Source organism: Tachyglossus aculeatus, chromosome 12, assembly GCF_015852505.1.
Source record: "Tachyglossus aculeatus isolate mTacAcu1 chromosome 12, mTacAcu1.pri, whole genome shotgun sequence".
NCBI classification, from domain to species: domain Eukaryota; kingdom Metazoa; phylum Chordata; class Mammalia; order Monotremata; family Tachyglossidae; genus Tachyglossus; species Tachyglossus aculeatus.
Window position 1 is genome coordinate 33,457,653 of NC_052077.1, and position 22,716 is coordinate 33,480,368.

The window sequence follows — 22,716 nt, forward strand, 5'->3', positions numbered from 1 at the left end:
ATTGGAAGGAGAAAGACTTTCTTAGTATTCCCATATTCTTATGGGAATAGCGGGCATGTGGCATCCCACTGGCTTTGGGAAGTCTCCCACGCCCACTGTGTTGCTTTAGGCCTGTGACTCACTCAAGATCCCTGACCTATCTTTAGTCTGAGGGTCTCAGGGCGGGGCCAAGCCATGTCTGGAAAAGAGGTTGGGGCCCTCCGGGCTCTGTCCTCATGGACGTCGGACCATAGAACAGTCAGAAGCGGGCTACGGACAGAGCGGCCTCAGTTGCTGTTCTCCCTCTGGTTGATGAGGATGAAGCCAAAACTGATGCTCCGGTCTCTCTTGGGCTCAAAGCAGGCCGCTGGCTATAATAATTATAATAATGATGGCGTTTATTAAGCGCTTACTATGTGCAAAGCACTCTTCTAAGCGCTGGGGAGATTACAAAATAATCAGGTTGTCCCATGGGGGGCTCAAAGTCTTAATCCCCATTTTACAGATGAGATAACTGAGGCACAGAGAAGTTAAGTGTCTTGCCCAAAGTCATACAACTGACAGTTGGTGGAGCCGGGATTTGAACCCCTGACCTCTGACTCGAAAGCCCGGGCTCTTTCCACTGAGCCACGCTGCTTCCCCGCTGGCTATATTTAGACACTTTTGCATTCTGCCCATACTCAGAACGTCGACTCCCAAATCTCATCTCCCCTGCCCCCTTGCTCCCCAGCAAGCCTGGAGCCCAACGAGTACCAGCATTTTCACATCTTACGTGAAATTCCTGCTTGCCCCCTGTCCGATTTCAAGTGGGACAGCCCACGCTGACCCCCACTGATCGCCGCGGACTGCTCTGTTGGCTGTTTTGGGATCTGAATGCAGACGCAGGCGGGATGGTGGTGGATGGAGGCTGAGATGGTCCCGGTTCACTCCGTAAGCCCGAGAACATGGAACTGGAAACATTTGTTCTTGCTGTGCAAGCCCCAGCTGCCAAGACTGTGAAGCATTCTTTCAGTAATTCCTTCTTTAGAGTAATTGAAACTATGTGAACTAGACAGGAATTTTTGGGTCATGGACCATGCCAGCCGCCCGCGTGGGACTGAGGACGGAGTTTTGAGCCTCTGGTTATAACAAAATGTGATCGGATGATTCCTCTTGAATCGGTTTTTTGTGGGGGGGAGTCCAATAGGCTGGGAGATTCCCTTCCTCTGCCCCATTCCCAGTTTCCATTTTGCCCACGTCAGGATCCCGACCTGTTCATTCATCATCCAGGTTGCTTGTCCCACAGGCCGCGTTGGCCACAGGAGCCTCCATTGCTGCCACCGCAAGAATTGGGTTGAAGCATCAGGACGGGCAGTGTCGTGGAAGTCAAGGGGTTGTGTCTCTCCTGATTATCTTGTATCCACCCCAGTGCTTAGTACAGTGCTTGACAAATAGTAAATGCTTAAAGCTTATTAATTATTATTATTAATAGTATATTATGTATTATTATATATAATATATTATTATTAGCATAAGGGTGGTACATCAGCAGCTGTTCAGGGAGGGAATTGGTGGCTGGATCAACGGAGGGTCGGATGCAGAGGTTGATGACATGCTGCATTCATGTCACAGCCTCAGTGGGACCCGTGAGGACTAAAGCAGTAATTCCTCCCATTGAAGCGCCAAATAGCCTCTGAACTATTCTAAGTGGATCTGGTTCCCCTCCACAGCAGCTGCCCTCCCTAATGCCGGTGGTTTCTGTTGGACATAGTACTCCATCGCTGTTTCCAGAATAAATGGGCTTCTTAATAATAATTACAATAATAATAATTTTGATACTTAAGCACTTGCTATGTACCGGGTTCTGTACTAAGCACTGAGATGGATACAAGTAAAGCAGGCTGGACACAGTCCCTGCCCCACGTGGGGCTCACAGTCTTAATCGTCATTTTACAGATGAGGTAACCGAGGCAGAGAAGAAGTGAAGTGACTTGCCCAAGGCCACACAGCAGACAAGGGGTGGAGCTGGGATTAGAACCCAGGTCCTTCTGATTCCCAGGCCTGGGCTGTATCCACTAGGCCGTGCTGCTTCTTCACTCCTTTGTTCCCAGCAGTCTTCCCCTCAGTCCTGTAGGCCCAAGTGTAGGGGAGGATTAGCTTCTAAATTTAGTTGGGGGAGAAAGAAGAGGCACTTGTGGTTTGGAAAGCACTGTCTGTACATTCATTCATTCCTTCAATCAATCACACTTACTGAGCATTTATTGTGGGCAGAGCACTGTACTAAGCACTTGGGAGAGTATAGTATGACAATAAACAGACATATTCCCTAACCACTACGAGTTTACAATCTAGAGACGAGCTCACAGTCTAGTCTAGGCATCCCCGGACGAGACTCCTGGCTCCGACTGGCCCCATCCCAGCTACTGAGGAATAACCCTGTATGTGGCCAGAGCCCCATAGGCCTCTCGGTTGGAGTGATTTAAGAGGGGTCCAGCCTCCTGGACTAGCTTAGACTGCTCCAGAATATCGTCCAAGCTTACTGGAGCCCCTGGGTCCTGTGGATCAGAATAGCCCCCCACCCTCCCTCTCTCCCCACCTGCCGTGGGGCACATCTTTGCGATTTCTTCCAGGGGAAACTGAGGCACAGGAAAGCAAGGGTCACGTTGAGCTCTGGGGTCTCTGCCCTTTGCTCACCCCTCTGAACCTTCCTGTCTCAGAACAATGCTGACGGTCCTTGCTCCTGGGAACCGAGCGGGAGAACAGTTACTGTGCTTTTTTTCACTGTTGGTCACGGCAGGCTTAGCCGGGGGTGGACAGGGGACTTAGCCCCATGCCCTTGTGTCTTTGCAATGGCTTGAATGAATTTAGAGTGGATCAGAGATTCACAAAACCTATCACATTTTGTCCTGCAGGGGATTTCCCAAGAAATCCGGGAGAACCGCGAGGATAGCGTCCGATGAAGAAATTCAGGGCACGAAGGATGCTGTGATCCAAGACCTAGAAAGGAAACTGCGCTTCAAGGAGGATCTCCTGAACAATGGCCAGCCGGTACTGACCCCCCTAAACGCGGATTAGACTTGAACCATACTGAGTTCTGTAGTATGTGCCTTTGGGCTTTGTTGTTTCCAGAATTCCTCCATCTGCACCTCTCAGTAGGGGCCAAACTCATTCCTCACTCCCTCTCTTGGAGTTCATCTCCATCTTTGGGAGTCCATGAAGTCCCAGGGGCTGGAGTGATGATGTTTGTCTTTATCCTCGCCTCCCTCTTCCAGTTAAATAATCTGTTGTATTTATGGAGTACTTACTTTGTGCAGAACACTGTACTAAGCACTTGGGAGAGCACAGAATAACAGAGCTGGTAGATGCGTTTCTCCAGGGTGCTTGCTAGGCTCGCCGGCAGTTGGAAGGGGCGAACTAAGAGGGCCCAAAAGGAAACTTTTGGAAATAGCCTGGGCGTGGGAGTGAGGACCCTGGGTTCTAATCCTGGTTCTGCCAGTTACCTGCTGTGTGACCTTAAGTAAGTCACTTTTCTGTGCCTTAGTTTTCTCATTTATATTATTAATAATAATAATGGTACTTGTTAAAGTGCTTATTACGTGGCAAGCACTGTTCTGAGCACTGGGGTAGATAATAGTAATAATAATGATGTCATTTATTAAGCGCTTACTATGTACAAAGCACTGTTCTAAGAGCTGGGGAGGTTACAAGGTGATCAGGTTGTCCCACGAGGAGCTCACAGTCTTAATCCCCGTTTTACAGATGAGGTAACTGAGGCCCAGAGACGTGAAGTGACTTGCCCAAAGTCACACAGCTGACAATTGGCAGAGCCGGGATTTGAACCCATGACCTCTGACTCCAAAGCCCGGGCTCTTTCCACTGAGCCACGCTAGATGCAAGTTATTTAGGTTGGACACAGTCCCTGTCCCACATGGGGTGCACACTCTTAATCCCCATTTTACAGATGAGGTAACTGAGGCCCAGAGAAGTTAAGTGACCTGCCCAAGATCACACAACAGACACGTGGCAGAGCCGGGATTAGAACCCATGACCTGTGCTCGATCCACTACACCATGCTGCTTCTATAAAATGGGGAGTCAATACCTGTTCTCCTTCCTACTTAGACCGTGAGTCCCATATGGGATAGGGACTGGACTGACGTGATCTAACTTGTATCTTTACTTGTACATAAAGCGGTGCTTATCACATAGTAAGTGCTTAACAGTAATAATGGCAATAATATATTAGTATAATAATAGCAATAATAAAAACACTGTGCTCTTCATACAGGCGCTCAATAAATGCAATTGTGATGGTCTCCCATGCATATATGGGGTCACACGCGGGCACGCACAGGCCGAGAGGTAGTGAGCGACAAAGCGAGAAACTGTCTTCATGAAAACAGAGCTTTGCTGTTCCAAAGCACCATATTTAGGATGTAGAATCTAGACTGTAAGCAAGTCCTCCAGACTGTGAGCATGTTATGGACAGGGAACGTGTCTGCTAATTCTGCTGTATTGCACTCCCCCAAATGCTTAGTACTTTGCAAATAATGGAGTGCATTTATGCTTGAGTTGGGTAGCACCAGTTGCAAAGCGAAGAAAACGACTAAGTCCTTTCAACATTTAAAGAGATGTAAGGTCTTCCAAGGTGTTGGCTAGGAATGGTTACTCGGAATTATTGCTTAGTCCTTGAAGGAGAAAAGTCATGGTTATGACTTCTCCTTCTCTATAACCTCTTTCAGAATAGAAAACTAATCATGAGTCATCATCAGGGTAGATTTGATCAATAGGGCAATGGGGAAAGGCACCTACAGCGCTTTGTTAGGTGAGGGACTTTTTAATTACTTTGGGTAGTTTCAGTATTACTCAAAGAAGAAGGGACTAATGAGAACATGTCTGCAGGTCTCAATCCCTTGCCTGTGGATTATTTCCACAAAGAAAAAATATTTAGTCCCTGAAATAAGTGGTTACATGTGTAAATGGACATGCCCTGGAAGCTCTCCCAGGCTCTGTCAACGAAAAGTCATTGAAACACTAAAACAAATACTCAATGTGAACTTCTCACAAGCCAGGTAAAGGCACCTTTCCAATTTTTTTTTTTAATTCCATGTGGGCTGAAATACTCTCAGTACAGCAAGCTTTATGCAAGCTGTTTGTATTTTATTAATTCAGTTTTAAAACTGTCTGTTTATGGCAGTGGATGACATTTGCAAGGAGCACCACTAATTTCCACATATGCTAGCGTAGAAAACAAAAAGTGAACAGGTCTTCCATACTTGGGAAAAGAGATTCCCTGTCGAGCTTCTTTCCTAATATTGCACACTTTCCTCTCATTTTCCTTTGGGATTGACGCTGCCCTGTCAGCGAGCCACCTCAAGAATCCTGCCTCCCAAATGGTTGTATTGTACTCTCACAAGCGCTTAGTAGAGTGCTCTGCTCATAGTAAGAGCTCAATAAATACCACTGATTGATTGATTGGTGACAGCCAGCAAAGGGTGTTTCTTCCTGGTACTTTATCCTCTTCTGAGAGAACTTTCTTGGAAAACAATTCACCCAGCTTTCTCAGAAGGGATGAGACTGTTCAGGAGGAGAACGCGCCGTGGAATTACGAGGTTTTCTTCACGAGTGTAAAAATTAAATTCCCATTAAACATTTGTGCCATGAAAGGGAAAATCGGCTTATCTTCGGTGACTCTCTGGGATTCTCCATCAGAAGTTGAGCATTTTTTTCTCCTCTTTTCGGGGCGAAGTGTAAGCTCTGGGGCTGTTTTTAATTTGGCCGGTGCCTGGTTTCACTTCCTGGTTCGAGCTGGGACTGGGACAAGCTAGTCCTGGAACTATCACAAGAAAGCTCCACTTGTGATTTTTCCCTTCGTGTTTGCTTTGACCAAGAGTTTCCAATAAGTTCTGGATCTGTATCCAGGAATTTGCAAATTTATCTGAATTGAATCTCTAGACGTTTTAAGACACCCTCGGTAATTACCGTCCTAGATCTTTGGTATGCCTGTTATCCTAATAGGATCCCAAGATGTAATTGCAGGTATTTATTAAGTGCGTATAGTGAACTAGAAAGTTTGGGAAAAATTTCTCCACCCTATTACCCGATTGACCAGGGCTCCAGTTTGGCCAGGGAAAAGCCAATCTGGCCGTAGCCAAACTGTCAGTCGTCAAGTGGGTGGTCAGTGTAGTGCATGTCCATGATGATAAGTACCTTTTCCATCTGGGGCCTGGAAAATGTATCTCCACAACCGTGCCCTAAATGATAGTAATGTGTAGTGGAGGCTGTATGATTATGACATTGATTTAGACAATGCGTGCAATAGAGGAGGTGTGTCATTATGACATTGTGTGCATGAGATGATTTGTGCAGTGGAGGCTGGGAGAGATGAATGTGACATTGTACGCATCATCTGATGCATGCAATGGAGACTGTGTGATTGTGACGTTGCTTGCAATTTTTAGACTGTGAGCCTACTGTTGGGTAGGGACTGTCTCTATATGTTGCCAACTTGTACTTCCCAAGCGCTTAGTACAGTGCTCTGCACACAGTAAGCGCTCAATAAATATGATAGATTGATTGCAACAGATGAGGCATGCAATGGAGGCTGTGTGCGACATACTGCATGCATGAGAAGATGATGTACTTCAAGTCTCAAGTAGTTTTTGTAGGAGTGGTCTTTATTGAGGTAGTGCCCTGAACTAAGCCCTTGAGAAAGTAGAGTGGGAGTACAAGATGAAGTCCTGCCCATAGGGAGCTTACACTCTTGTGGAAGACACAAACGTAAAAATATTTTCAAATAAGTAATCAGTTTACCCAATCAGTTGGGTTCAGAGCACTGAGTTAAGTGCTGAGAGAGAAAGATACAATCATAGACATGCTCCCTGTCCATGAGGCGTTTGCAATCTAGTGGGAATAGTGAAATCATCAATTGTTCCGTATATTTTAGTGCTGAGATTTATACATTCAGTTGTATTTCTTGAGCACTTACTGTGTGCAGAGCACTGTACCAAGCGCTTGGGAAGTATAATTGCCAGCTCTCAATTAGCTACTGTAAATACCTGGTTAGGGGGTATTCATACCCCTGAGCTCACCCTTAGGCAGCTAAAGTTGGATAAGATTCAAATCTACCACCAATTTTCTCTCAACTGATGGGCAGCACCAGATTGTAAACTCAAAATTGTAAGCTGCTCACTAGATTGTATCTGCCGGCTCTATTGTATTGAACTCTCCCGAGTATTTAGTACAGTGCTCTGCACACAGAAAGCACTCAATAAATACCATCAATTGAGGGGAGAGAGCCTGTACCCCAGCATCCCACACCCGAAGAGGTGTCTGGTTGATGTTTTTTCAGCCCTGATCCTAGGATACACAGAAGAACAATGATCCTGCGATCCTTAAAGGAGAATGTTGACCAAACAAGAACCTCAGAGCTGTTTCATGCCCTAGCTTTGAACGGGGTGCGAGCCGGAGGAAAACACTTTACTGAGGCCTTGTTGCTTGCATCTCTGCATTTCTCACTCCCTGTTTATCATTAAGGGAGGTGCAGGACACATGTTTTCCATCTGCGTTTCTCCCTTCACTGCTTATTCCGTCACCTGAAATTTGTAGTATCCCAATGGGCGGCTTTCAGGATTAATTACATCATCACACAACATTGGATTATGACTTGAAGAACAGCAGGAGCAGTACAGGGAAGCTCTGGAACAAATGAGCTCTTGAGAAACAGGCCCAGTTTCTAAGCAGCTGTCCTGACCGTCTGTAGGAGAATGATCAAAACCATTCTGGAGGTGCAGAATCACGTTTATATCTATTTTAAAATAGTACTGACTGTTCTCTCGTGACGGGTGCTTTCGCTTTGCGTTTTGGGGAAAGCACTGTTGGGGAATTAAGGGGGCGTTCTTCCGACAGTGGGTGCATAGCTGGATGGAGCGTGATGTCCTTTTGGAAGAAATGATGGTGCATGTGTCATTGGTCAAGCAATGGTATTTATTGAGCACCTTCTGTGTGCAGAACACTGTACCAGGCTCAAGTTTTCTAACGTGAGTTTTCTGGGTTGGTCCAGATGTAACCCTCTCTCCCCACAGTATTTTAGGAAAACTGACGGCATTTTGTTATTGTAAGAGGGAGCATTTCACTCATGGCTTTCTAACCCTTATTCTCCTTCCCCGCCACGGGCTCAGAGGCTGACATATGAGGAGAGAATGGCTCGTCGCCTGCTGGGTGCCGACAGTGCCGCGACCGTCTTCAGCGTCCAGGAACCGGAAGAGGAGCCTGCCGGCCAGGTGCGAAATTCATGGCTTTGGCTTTCCTAGTGAAATAGCCGTTGCCTCTCGGCGAACTCGGGCCCCGTTCCCTCTGGGAGCAATTTTGGTCTGACGAAGGCAGCTGGCAGAGGGCTGCATCAATTCAAAGTCAGTGAGCTCGATGCCTCTGTGAATTCCCCGAGAAGCAGCGTGGCCTCTTGGGTAGAGCCTGGGCCCGGGAGTCCGTAGGACCTGGGTTCTAATCCCAGCTCCCCCACTTGTCCTCTGTGTGACCTTGGGCAAGTCATTTCACATCTCTGGACCTCAGGTACCTCATTTGGAAAATGGGGAGTGTGTCCAATCTGATTAACTTGTACCTACCCCAGCGCTTATTTCAGTGCCTTGCCTACAGTAAGCACTTAACAGATACCATAAGAAAAATTCAGCTTTGCAGGCCTTATGTTTTAAGCGATGCAGATGAATATTGTGGTTCTCTCAATGTCCCACATCCATGACCTCACACCCTCACCCCAGAATTGGGTCAGCTGAGCCTTACTGGCTTCTTTCCAACAGTGGAGAGCCCCAGGATGCAATCTGTTTTCCTTTCACCATGCTTCATCTGGTCAGGCCCTCTCTGTTTCCGTGTTCCTGAGCTTGCATTTTCACGACGCATCTGTATTAGTGAAATCTAGTTTTCTCCTGTGAAACTTGATATGGCTAGGGGTTGGATGCTTCCCAGGGATCCTCAAAAAGGCTAACCCACCTGTAGCAGGGGGGTAAACTTGTTATGGGCGGGGAACTGTGTCTGCTAATTCTATTGTAGCGTACTCTCCCAAGTGCTTAGTATAGTGCTCTGCGCATAGTAAGCGCTCAGTAAATACCGTTGATTGATTGATTGACCCCATGGTCACATCCAAGCCCTCCCTTCACCCCCAAGGATTAGCCGCCTCTATGGGCTCTGACCTAGCTTTGAGATCCGTACATTTATTTTTATTCTATCTGCTTTTAATTGCTACTATTAATGGGTGCAACAGTATGTTTTAAAATGGAATCATCCCTCTTTAATTTTTAATCCCCTTTGGTGCTCCCTGGGCTTTGTAGATAGAGTCACAAGCAAGAAGAGAAGGGTCAGGGCCCAAGTCTTGCCTCCCTTGTGGCATATTCAGATACTAGTGCTGATGTTCACCATGTGAACTGTCTAGACTCTAAACTCGTTGTGGGCAGGGACTGTCTGCTTATTGGTATATTGTACGCTCCCAAGCACTTAGTATAGTTCTCTGCACACAGTAAGCACCCAATAAGTACAATTGAATGAAGGGTCAGACATTTTGACCACATTAGTTCCATGCAGTGAAAATGACCAGAAATTTTCCTGGCTCCCTCTTTGTTCTGTCATCAGACCTCACCTTTGTTTTCTGCCATTGCAGGAAATTGAGTCTCGCCCTGCTTCTCTAGGGAGCCCTCGAGATGCTCAAAAGGTTCAAGTTTTCTCCTTTCTACTTTTCCTGCCATGCTGTCTGTGTCTTTGTTTTCCTCTCACTGTCCTCCTCCTCCCCCCTCATTACCCTTCCTGCCTCATCTGCAGTGCCCAAATGCTACTATCTCTAGGGTCAATTCTAATTTGATATTCTGAAAGTCAACACCCCAGGAATTATTGAATATAAATTTCTAAGGTGATTCTGCACTCCCTACTGGCTCCTTTTCCATCTGTTCTGCCCTTGGGGAGAAAAGACATTCATTTCTGCTGATTGGATTCGGTCGGGATGATTCCCAGCAAGATGATTTAAGGAGGTAGCAGTGGTCATTTCCCCAGTTGAACCCAACCTATTACAGGGCAGTTTTTCCAGCCCAGGACAGGTCAAAGTGAGCACAGATACCTCCCAAATATGTCGAGGAGAAAGGCATGGGGTTCAGGCCCCTACCTGAAAAGGCCAGGGAGCAAGCTGCAAAGGTGCATTTGTAAATAATAAGGGTTTGGGAAATTGTGTAATCTGCAACTGCAAATCCCACCCCTATTGAGCTAGAGAGTGTTTCTGGGGAAATGTCCTCCAGAGAGCTTATGTGGTCATGTGACCCGCCTTCCTGGGTGGGCCAGATTGAAGAGACTCTAATTAAAGCTCCCATTAAATGAGGCTTCTTTTTAATGGGCTCTTTCTTCTGAGCTCTTGCCCAATGCAAGGGAGAGGTAGAGGCTCAGACATACTGTATCCCTCCCTGGTCCAACAAATGGTTTCTGTTTGCCACATATTAATTCCCTGCTTTGCTTTTCCCTTTTCAGTATGAAATTTGATTGGTCTTTTAGTGCCTGGTTCTTTCTTCTGGGTGGAGAACAGTTAGAGCAGCTGCAGGGTGGGGAAGGAGAGGAGGGAGACAGGCAGTTGTCACTAGTGACGGTTGGGGAATAAGCAGATAAAAACATGGTGGCATTTTCTTCCTCCTCTATAAAATTCCAGCTGTTGGACACATGTAGCATCAGGGTTTTAGAGATATCCCACCCTGAATCTCTCCACACCCCAGGGAAAGAAATCAGTGTTGTGTTGTTTTTATTATTATGGTTTTTGTTAACTGCTCAGAAACAACAAAAAAAAAATCTTTATGATCCTTTTGGATGAACAGGACCCAAAGACACTTTGGAATATCAGATGTGCTAGTTTCCAGATGTCCCGTCTACCCGTTTTGGGCTGGGTTGGCCGGTTGGGGTGGGGGAGCGTCCTGACTGTATGAGTTCAAAATTGAACACGTCTCCTCTGACTTGGGGCGGGGGCTGAACTTGCGGGATGCCCAGGTGGGGTCGGCGGGCGCTCACGCTGCACCTGTGTGATTGATGTAGGAATACAAGGTCTCCAGCTGCGAACAGAGACTCATCAGCGAAATTGAGTACAGGCTGGAGCGGTCCCCCCTGGACGAGTCGGAGGACGATGGCCAGTGGGCGGCCGAGCCGGCCGGAGGTCCCGGCGGGGCCCCGTACCTGGAGACGAAGCTGAAACACTACAAGATCTTCGAGGGAATGCCGGTCACCTTCACGTGCAGGGTGGCTGGGAACCCGAAGCCCAAGGTGAGGCTCCAGGGGCCGGGAGGGTGTTTGGGGGTGGGGGATTGAGGGATAGACCTTGATTCCCTGTGACTTCCTGAACAGAGTGAAGTTGGAGAGAGCTAGCCCTAACGTGGGATTTCTGGTCTGCTGGCCTGTGGCTTCCCAAACATGGCCTGGTGGATCGAGCACGGGCTCTAATCCCAGCTCTGCTACTTGTCTGCTCTGTGACCTCGGGCAAGTCACTTCACTTTGCTGGGCCTCAGTTACCTCATCTGCAATATGGGATTAAGACTATGAGCCCGATGGGGACAGGAACAACATCCAACCCAATTTGCTTGTATTCCTCCCCACAACCCACAACCACCAGTGCTTAGTACAGTGCCTGGCACATAGCAAGCCCTTAATAAATACCACAATTATTAATTACTATTATCTTGCCTCTCCCAGGACCTCCCCCCTTCCAAATTCATTCATTCAGTCGTATTTATTCAGCACTTACTGTGTGCAGAGCACTGTACTACACTTGGGAAGTACAATTCAGCAACAAATAGAGACAATCCCTGTCCACAACAGGCTCACAGTCTAGAAACCATCCATCAAGCTCTCTCCCCAGTTGTAGTGGATGAGTCCTACATGGAGGAGGCCCAACTGCAGTCCATAGGAACTAAGGCTCAAGCCACCAGCCTGTTCCCTCCTCTGCAGCCCAACAGCCTGCCCACTGCTGGGTTAGAGAACCAGGGGAGGGAGGGAGAAAAGAGGCTCAGTGTTTATTTAAAGGTTCCCATTTGTTTTGGCTTTATGTCCATCAGCATTCTGGGGAGGGAAGGAAGGGGCTTTTAAGGGAGCATAGACCCTCAAGGATTGCTTTTTCCAGGCAAAAAAAAGACTTTGTAACACTTGGTAAAGTCAGCCAGACCCTATATTTGATGATGCCTGTCAGACCTAGAAGGGCCCAGATTGTTCAGGTTAGATCAAGAAAGTCTGGTTGGGCAGGGGGAGTCCCACATGGACCCCAAGAGTACCCCACACTCCACCCATCCCCCAATACCTCTGTCATGTTTGCAGGGGTGTGGGGGACCTGTAACCCCAAATATTTCTGGGATCTGTCACCCCAGAAAGAGTGTAGAGATGGGGAGCTGCCAAACCCGTTGGCTCCGAGAGGTGCCAGGCAGACCCCTTAGAGGACGGACCCAACTACGATACTTTCCAGGACAAGAACTTCCAAGGAACTGAGGGCAGGAGCGCCACCCAGACAATTTGGACCCACAAACGTCTGGGACCCCGTGAGCTCTCCCCTTCCCTGCCACTCTCCCCTGGGACTTGCAAAGGAAGGAGCCTTTCACCCTCAACCCCATCCCCAGTTGCTAGTGCTTTTGGCCTTTCGGCTGTTCTAAGGACAACTCTGCCTAACTCCAATAGGACCATGTGCATGTCTTCTGAGGGTTTGTAAACATTTCCCAAACAGTCCGTGTATATGTGTGCATATTTATATGCATATGCGAGCTCTCCTTCCGAAGGAAAGAGAGAGGCCAGAAGAGACAAGGGAACTGGAAACTAGAAATACCCTGAGACATTGAGGGCTTTCAAAAGGTCACAAAATGTTCCCAACTTCTTTTTTTAACCTAATGTACAACACAAAGTTCCAAGGCTAATTCTCCAACATCCCTAATGAACCCTAAGCCTGCTTGAAAGATGACAGGCTCGTTTTAGAATTGTAATGAATGACATCACTTTCGACCTCCCTCTCCTTCCTTGGAATGAAATGTTCTGAATTAACCTAGCGCACTCGGGCTGATTGGCAGTCGGTCATGAGAGATTCATTCATTCATTCATTCATTCATTCGTATTTATTGAGCGCTTACTGTGTGCAGAGCACTGTACTAAGCGCTTGGGAGGTACAAGTTGGCAACATATAGAGACGGTCCCTACCCAACAGTGGGCTCACAGTCTAGAAGGGGGAGACAGAGAACAAAACAAAACATATTAATAAAATAAAATAAATACAATAAATATGTACAAATAAAATAAATAGAGTAATAAATACGTACAAACATATATACATATATACAGGTGCTGTGGGGAGGGGAAGGAGGTAAGTCGGGGGGGTTGGGGAGGGGGAGGAGGAGGAGGGGAGAGGAAGGAGGGGTCTCAGTCTGGGAAGGCCTCCTGTAGGAGGTGAGCTCTCAGTAGGGCCTTGAAGGGAGGAAGAGAGCTAACTTGGCGGATGTGCAGGGGGAGGACATTCCAGGCCAAGGGGATGACGGGGCCGGGGATCGACCCTGGGACAGGTGAGAATGAGGCACGGTGAGGAGATTAGCGGCAGAGGAGCGGAGGGCTCAGGCTGGGCTGGAGAAGGAGAGAAGGGAGGTGAGGTAGGAGGGGGCGAGGTGATGGACAGCCTTGAAGCCGAGGGTGAGGAATTTTTGCCTGATGCGTAGGGTGATTGCTCTGAGAGATGGAAAGGTACCTAATTCTTCCAAATGGAACTATTTTAAACTAGTCCCCAGGTACTTTCTGCTTGGTAGAGGAAGAAAGAGGAAATAATGAGCTTTATCATTTCAATAGGCATTTTTAGCTCATTGCCGCCAGTTTAAGGACTTAAATCCCCTGTTTGCAGCTCATTTGGGGTGCTCTTTTTCCCCATCTGAATATCTTTCCTTCAGTCTGGAGCCTTGGGAGGCTAAGAACAAAATCCTCCAATTCTCATACTCCCTCCACTGCCATCCAGCCCCACCCCATCATTCATTATAAAAGCTGTGGAAAAGTTTCTCAGTTCTAGTTCCAGTGAACTTGGGGGACTCAAAACAGGGAGAAGCAGAGGAGCGAAACACACTGGCAGTGCAGCAAGTTTACAGGAAAGGGACTCCAGATGGAGTTCCGGGTGGTTGCCAACTCCAGGCATCGCTAAACCGACCAGAAAGATTCAGCCGGGCCCCCAGTCTTCTTTGTGGGCAGGGAACACGTCTACTAACTGTGTTATATTGCAGTCTCCCAAGTGCTTAATACAGTGCTCTGCACCCAGTAAGCACTCACTTCCCAAATTGTCCAATCTAGACTCTAGACTGTACTCCCACTAGACTGTAACCTCGTTGTGGTAGGGGAATATGTCTGTTTATTGTTATATTGTACTATCCCAAGCCCTTAGTACAGTGCTCTGCACACAAGTAAGCACTCAGTAAATTTGAATGAATGTGAAGTGTGGCTCACTGGAAAGAGCCCGGACTTGGTCAGAGGTCATGGGTTCTAATGCCGCCTCCGCCGCTTGTCAGCTGTGTGACCTCGGGCAAGTCACTTCACTTCTCTGTGCCTCAGTTCCCTCATCTGTAAAATGGAGATTAAGACTGTGACCCCAGCGTGGGGCAACCTGATCACCTTGTATCCCCCCCAGCGCTTAGAACAGTGGTTCGCACATAAGCGCTTAACAAATATTCCCCTCCACTACTGGTAGCACCCAGATTAATTAATAATAATAATGATGGTATTTGTTAAGCTGGGATTCACAGCTCTTAATTCCCCTCCACTACTGGTAGCACCCAGATTAATAATAATAATAATAATAATAATGATAATAATAATAATAATGTAAAGAGCTGTGAATCCCATTTTTGATAGGGTGCAGCCATTTATTCTTTTCAAAAGGTGAGCTGCAGGGAAAGGCAGGCACATCTGGGGAGGGCCAAGGGTGGAGAGATCTGGCCATCTGGATGACAATGGCTGAAGTTGAATCAACCTCCTGCCTGTATCATCTTATCTTGGCCTCTAACACTGGCTTTAGGGCATGAGGAGAGAAGGAATTTCCTTTAAAGGGAAAGAGTGGGATTTTATCTGATTCTGAGCCCCTACCAAATGCAGTGCCCTGTTCTGACTAAGGGCCAGGGAAGCCTTCCTTAGGAAGAACCTTGTTAGAGCTAATGTCTCACTGTTTTCCCTCTCAGGACATGGCAGGTAAAACTAAGGGCAATTTGCTTTAGAATGAAAACAGTGATTCATAGTATCCTGACTCACTCCCCTCAACAGCCAAGATGAGATTCTCACTGTAACCCACCCAGGAACTGCTTCAGATATTTGGTTGCCCTGAGGCAGGGAAAATTCTACTTCTCCTCCTATTCCAGATGACATAATAATAATTAGTATTATTATTATGATTGTATTTATCAGCCTGGAAGGATGGGAAAAAAGGAAAGACATCTTAAGCCCCACTAGTCCGTAATGAGAAGCAGTGTGGGTTAGCGGAAAGAGAACAGGCTTGGGAGTCAGAAGTCGTGAGTTTTAATCCCGGACCCGCCACTTATCAGCTGGGTGAATTTGGGCAAGTTACTTACTTTCTCTGTGCCTCAGTTACCTCATCTGTAAAATGGGGATTAAGACTGTAAGCCCTCCATGGGACAATCTGATCACCTTGTACCCTCCCCAGTGCTTAGAACAGTGCTCTGCACATAGTAAGCGCTTAATAAATGCCATTATTATTACTACCCCAGTGCTTAGAACAGTGTTTGACACATAGTAAGCATTTAACATACCATCATTATTATTATTACTATTATTATCATTAATGATGATGATGATAATAATAGTAATGTGGTATGTGTTAAGCACTTACTATGTTCCGGGCACTCTCATAAGCGCTGTGGTGGATACAAGGACACAGTCCCTGTCCCGCATGGGCTCACAGTCTCAATCCCCATTTCACAGATGAGGTAACTGAGGCCCAGAGAAGTAAAATGACTTGCCCAAGGTCACACAGCAGACAAGTATTGAAGCCGGGATTAGAACCCATGACCTGACTCCCACATGCTCTATCCACTACGCCAAGCTACTTCTTTGTAAGCGCCCTGGTGGCAGGGATCATTTCTATTAACTCTGTTGTATTCTCCCGAGCAAAGCACACTGCTCTGCCTGCATGCAACAAGCACTCAATAAATACTACTGACTGATGAAGTGCCATTGGTGACTTGAATATATTTGTACAGATTTATTACTCTATTTTATTTGTATGTATTTACTATTCTATTTATTTTGTTAATGATGTGCATATAGCTTCCCAAGTGCTTAGTACATTGCTCTGCACACAGTAAGCGCTCAATAAATACGATTGAATGAATATAGCTTTGATAACCGTCTACATGTTTTGTTGTCCGTCTCCCCCTTCTAGACTGTGAGCCCGTTGTTGGGTAGGGACTGTCTCTATATGTTGCCGACTTGGACTTCCCAAGCGCTTAGTACAGTGCTCTGCACACAGTAAGCGCTCAATAAATATGATTGAATGAATGAATGAATGAGAAAGGGCCTGATTCAGGGCCCCAGGCCATCTCCTCACAGCCCAACCCAAGCCCCACCAATTGGGCTTAGGCCGGAGAGCCTCTCCCAATGGCGATATCTCTTTCTATTTAGGAAAAAAGGATTCCACAAATACTCTTTTTTTTCTTTTGTCTCTGAAAGGTCCCAGCTCCAAATGAGAATATTAACTTATCTCCTGTGCCGTTGTGACTTCCACATTAGAAAATCGGGGGTCCCTGGGACTTAAAACTGGATGTTGAGGGCCAGGGACTAAGGGAGGTTCATTTCTAAGTACCGCCAGGGATGTGCTATGGCTCAGTGGAAAGAACCTGGGCTTGAGTCAGGTCATGGGTTCTAATCCCTGCTCCACCACAAGTCTGCTGTGTGACCTTGGGCAAGTCACTTAACTTCTCTGAGCCTCAGTTACCTCATCTGTAAAATGGGGATTAAGACTGTGAGCCCCAGACAACATGATCACCTTGTATTCATTCATTCAATCGTATTTATTGAGTGCCTACTGTGTGCAGATCACTGTAGTAAGCGCTTGGGAAGTACAAGTTGGCAACATATAGAGATGGTCCCTACCCAACAGTGGGCTCACCACCCCCCCCCCCCCAGTGCTTAGAACAGTGTTTTGCACATAGTAAGTGCTTAACAAATGCCATCATTATTATTATTATTATTATTATTATTATTGTGTGGCCAGTGCTTTCCATCTGCCTACTTAACTGGCTTTTGGGAATACTCATTCATGGGAGTTTTTAACTCCGCCCCCCACCCCGGGAAAAAGGCCCTTGTTATCACCAAGTTACATTAATGACAACCTCATTCGCACCTACTCAGCCCTCCTGTCCTGCCATTGACCCCCGGCCCATGTCCTCCCCCTGGCCTGGAATGCCCTCCCTCTGCCCATCCGCCAAGCTAGCTCTCTTCCTCCCTTCAAGGCCCTACTGAGAGCTCACCTCCTCCAGGAGGCCTTCCCAGACTGAGCCCCTTCCTTCCTCTCCCCCTCATCCCCCTCTCCGTCCCCCCATCTTACCTCCTTCCCTTCCCCACAGCACCTGTATATATGTATATATGTTTGTACATATTTATTACTCTATTTTACCTGTACATATCTATTCTATTTATTTTATTTTGTTAGTATGTTTGGTTTTGTTCTCTGTCTCCCCCTTTTAGACTGTGAGCCCACTGTTGGGTAGGGACTGTCTTTATATTTTGCCAACTTGTACTTCCCAAGCGCTTAGTACAGTGCTCTGCACACAGTAAGTGCTCAATAAATGTGATTGATTGATTAAAAGATTCTCTAGAAACAGAGCACTGCGAATCCTCTAGGGAACTCCTTACCCCAAGAGTGCTCCATGTGGATGCTGGGCTAGTTTTATGTCACGCTAGACTTCCCAAGGTCCCCACATCCTGCCTCAGCTGCAAGGTTGACATTTATGCCAGTGAGCTCCTCTGAAGCCCAGGGTAAGGATGTGGTAATCGTCACTGTTCTCATTAGAGCCCAAGGAGTTGGATATTTGGGGGACCTGACTGAGAGAGGAAACTGGACACACCGTCCACTCTAGCAGAGCTGATGGCTATCGACAGGCAGTCTGTGAAAGGACAGTCAGGCAAATTACACTGCACCCCCCTAAGATAATATAATGGTGTGGACCAGTCTTTTGGCTAGGTGAATGAATGAGATACTTAAGTTTTTTGCTTTTAAAGGTATTTGCTAAGTGCTCACTATGTGCCCCACACTGTTCTAAGCGCTGGGGTAGATACAAGGTAATCAGATTGCTATGGGGCTCACAGTCGTAATACACATTTTGCAGATGAACTGAGGCCCAGAGAAGTGAAGTGACTTGCTCAGGTCACACAACACGGCAAGTAGCAGAACCCAGGTCCTTTTAATACAGCACTTCTGCAGTGTTTCTACATCACGGAGAAGGCTCTTCCCCAACTGCTACTGTTCCATTCTGTTGGGCTTGAGGCCTCTGGGCTGGCAAATGGAGATACTCTATTGAATGCCTTACTGAAATCGCATTCCCCATTAGATTTGTCATGGACTCCAATCATCCGATGACTTATCACTGAGATTGTGTTCAGGAGTCAAAGTTTGTATCGACCGTCAGGGAGCAGTGAATCAGATTATTGTCAGACTGAACCAATGGTTTGAATCATTGGGACAATTTTTTTCGTAATTCTCTGTTGTCTTTTCACCTTTATTTTATGGTCATTGTCCCTGCTGGATGCAAGTATTCATTCAATCGTATTTATTGAGCACTTACTGTGTGCAGAGCTTGGGAAGTACAAGTTGGCAACATATAGAGATGGTCCCTACCCAACAGTGGGCTCACAGTATGGTAGCGCTTCCTCTCCCGAGATCCGGGCCTTCGTAGACTTGAGCCTGACTTGAGGTGCCAAGAAGCAAGTGCTTGATTTTTAACCCCAGGGGAGGCTCCAACAGTCCCATCTGGGCGATTGTGGGGTGTCGGTTCATTCTAGCTGCAGCCTGCCCAGTGGATTTCATTCTCCAAACGAAAACCTTCCATTGACCGGGTGACCCATCACGATCCCATTCCTTAGGCAGAGCCCATTTTAACTTGCTAAAGGAGTCGCCTTATTCTCCCTGCTCTGAATCTCCATTGCAGATCTACTGGTTCAAAGACGGGAAGCAGATCTCCCCAAGGAACGATCACTACAGTATTCAGCGAGACCTCGACGGGATCTGCTCTCTCCACACCGCAGCCGCCACCTTGGATGACGACGGGAATTACACTATCATGGCTGCCAGTCCGCAGGTAAGGAGGGCTCCGGGCCAACCAGGTTCTGCCTGCTCCTTCTTTATGAGATGTCTGCTCTGACCGTGACCTGTTCCGATTAAAAGCTGAGGTCACCCTGCTGTAGAGGACGTTTAAACCTTCTTGGGTAGGCTTCTAAAAGAGAAGCAGCATGGCTCCCCGTTCCCCCGCCCCGCAGCACCTGTATATATGTATATATGTTTGTACATATTTATTACTCTATTTATTTTACTTGTACATATTTATTCTATTTATTTTATTTTGTTAATATATTTTGTTTTGTTGTCTGTCTCCCCCCTTCTAGACTGTGAACCCGCTGTTGGGTAGGGACCGTCTCTATATGTTGCCAACTTGTACTTCCCAAGCGCTTAGTACAGTGCTCTGCACACAGTAAGCGCTCAATAAATACGATTGAATGAATGAATGAATGAATGGAGTCAGAGGCCATGGGTTCAAATCCTGGCTCCGCCACTTGTCAGCTGTGTGACTTTGGGCAAGTCACTTCACTTCCCTGTGCCTCATCTGTAAAATGGGGATTTAGACTGTGAGCCCCCCGTGGGACAACCTGTTCACTTTGTGACCTCCCCAGCACTTAGACAAGCGCTTGGCACATAGTAAGAGCTTAATAAATGCCGTCATTATTATTATTATTACTATTATTGGGGGGAACTCAAAACAGAAATCCCATTCTTTTGTATCAGAGAGCAGAACTCTTGTGAGAGTGGAAAAAACTGTTTAGACAGCTTTATCTCTGGTGGGTATTTGTTGGTGTTTCCCCTTTGCATTCCACTGGCCCTTCCGATGGATCCCGTAATGGAGAAATCCCACTCAGGACACACACCAGACTGGGAAATGAAAAACCTCGGAGATTGTAAAAGCTTGTATTTAAGCTGCAAAAAACGGGGAGGGGGGGGTGGGGGGGGCGGTGGCGCGAGGGAATGGTTAATGCCTATAAGCATACTGTAATATTTCAATATTACAGGATTTTGTTTTTGTCATCCTGCGTCCAAGACCCAACATCACCATACTGATCCATTAATCTAATCGTCCATATTGAGGATACCCTTCCATTTTCAGGAGTGGGTAGGATGATGGTGTGATTGAAGTTAAAATGCATTACTACAGGGGTCATTTTAAAAAATCTGTGATCCGCATCCAACCCTCCGTGTGTCATAAAGCCTTTAGAAGGGAGAACAATTGTTAGGATACTTTGCAAATAAATTTTACCCAATTTATGTAATGCATATGGGAAACCTGTTCGATATCCAATACATTCTAATAGCCCATCGCCATTCAAGATTGTTCGTCAGCAGTAACGTAAAGACTGAAGCAAAAACTCAAAGCAGCAAAGTGGGATAACGTAGTCTTTCTAGAGCTGAGTTCTGTGTTGAAACAAATGTCTCTTCGTGTTCCCTACCTGCTGCAAGTGACCGTGACACATCATTTGTCTCCACCTTCCTTCTGAGTGACCTTGTGGCTTGACATTCCCCACCTTCACTTTATTTTAAACTGCCTTTGTGCTTGAATTGTTTAGCTTTGAGAAACAGGTGGAGTCGGGCCTTGGCCTGCTCTTCTTCAACTCGTAGCATGATGGTGTGCCTGTTAGTTTTGTGTAGTTTTAGCCAAGCAACTACATGGTTTGAGTCTCTGGCCAGATGAGAAAGGGAGGGAAAAGGTAACAACAGATGAGCCAAAGTTGTCATTGGCTAAAGGTCAGAGGGGCGGAATCCAAGCCAGCATCTCCTACCAGTGTGGTTGGGAATGTTTGGGCAACTTTCCCAAAAGAAGCAGCGTAGCTTAGTGGATAGAGCACAAGCCTGGGAGTCAGAAGGACCTGGGTTCTAATTCTGGCTCTTCCACTTGCCTGCTGTGTGGCATTGGCCAAGTCACTTAACTTCTTCATGTGTCAGATACCTCATCTGTAAAATGGGGGTTAAGATCATGAACCCCGTGTAGGCCATGGATGATGTTCAACCTGATTAGCTCATATCTACCTAGGGCTTACTACATTGCCTGGCCCACATTAAGCATTTTAAAATAAGAAGTTTAGCGGGGCAGGGGAAAAGGCCACTGTGGGATCCAGTCTCCGCCAGATTTTTCACACAGACGCTGTGTCTTGTTGTGTTATCGTGTTTGATGCTTGCAGTGCCTAGCTCTCTTTTTTCTTTTGCCTCCTTGTCTCTCATTCCATACAAGGCTATTGCTCAAAGAGAGCCTCTCCTTTCATGATAGCGCACCAATCTGGTCTCACCAACCTGGTCTCAACTCTGTTCAACTTTTCCAGTGATTCTTAATTACAAGGGCAGAACTCCTGCTTTTCCAGTCTCGAGTGTTTGTAAAGACAGGTCCCAGGTCCGTGCTAGGCCGCTTCTTGGTTTGGTGAGTCACCCCTAAGACATTTGGGTGTTGAGATGCAGACTTAAGAAAAGGACAGTGGCGGGCAGCTTTTCCTCCTGAGCCCAGAGCAGCTTTCATCAGAACATTGGATTCCTCCCCTCAGTCGGGCCTTGTTGGCAGGCCCCATGCTGAGCCGCTAAGGAAGACCCAAAGGCCAGGGTGGTACAAGGAGAGAGGAAGAGGCAAAGTACAGTGAGGAATTGAAGCAACGTTCTGCTCGCTCCTTCCAGAACAAGGAGGTAATTTTGGGGGTCACATCCCAGAGCTGAAAAGCGGTGCCAAGAGGTTATCAAGTCTGACCCCCTGTCTTCAGGCAGGTGACTGTCTAAACCGGCTGGAGTTGTATTTTCCTTAAAGGTCTCCATGTGTCAGAGACTCCCCAGACTCCTTGGAAATCTACTGTCCAGAACAGGAGAAGCAGCGTGGCTCAGTGCAAAGAACCCGGGCTTTGGAGTCAGAGGTCACGGGTTCAAATCCTGGCTCCGCCAATTGGCAGCTGTGTGACTTTGGGCAAGTCACTTCACTTCTCCGGGCCTCAGTTCCCTCATCTTTAAAATGGGGATGAAGCCTGTGAGCCCCCCATGGGACAACCTGATTACCTCGTACCCCTCCCAGCACTTAGAACAGTGCTTTGCACATAGTAAGCGCTTAATAAATGCCATTATTATTATTATTATGATTTTGAACTTATTCTCCCCTGGCTCTATAGCCTTTTAGTACCTCACGGTTGGCTTCAAGGCTCTCTACCACCTGGTATTCTTCAACCTGCTGTCTTTGCTCCTCCCAAGCCTACCTCGCCGTTTGCTTTTCTTGCCTCCATCCCCTTGCTGCCACTCTTCCCCCCGCATGGAACTGCTCTCCATTTCAGACAGACCACAACTCTCCCTCCCCACATCCCAAACCCTCCTAACAATCCCTCCACCTAGCATTCCCCAATCAATTTCTCAGCACTGTTGAGCCACATTTTCCCTTCAACCGATTCTTCTAGCTTTTGTAGTTGACTGGGAATGGCACAAAGT

At 47.0% G+C, this 22,716-nt stretch overlaps 1 protein-coding gene across 5 annotated transcripts in view; it reads left to right on the forward strand.

The window, feature by feature from the left end:
• PALLD (palladin, cytoskeletal associated protein) overlaps nt 1-22,716 on the forward strand; it is a 454,922-nt gene that overhangs the window by 396,168 nt on the left and 36,038 nt on the right. For 4 of the 5 annotated variants that reach the window (XM_038755083.1, XM_038755085.1, XM_038755087.1 and 1 more), the window contains 5 exons: nt 2,871-3,006; nt 8,138-8,239; nt 9,628-9,678; nt 11,031-11,255; nt 19,151-19,300. In XM_038755083.1, coding sequence (XP_038611011.1) covers nt 2,871-3,006; nt 8,138-8,239; nt 9,628-9,678; nt 11,031-11,255; nt 19,151-19,300 — 664 coding nt within the window. The remainder of the gene's footprint in view (nt 1-2,870; nt 3,007-8,137; nt 8,240-9,627; nt 9,679-11,030; nt 11,256-19,150; nt 19,301-22,716) is intronic. The other variant, XM_038755084.1, reaches the window with a different exon arrangement.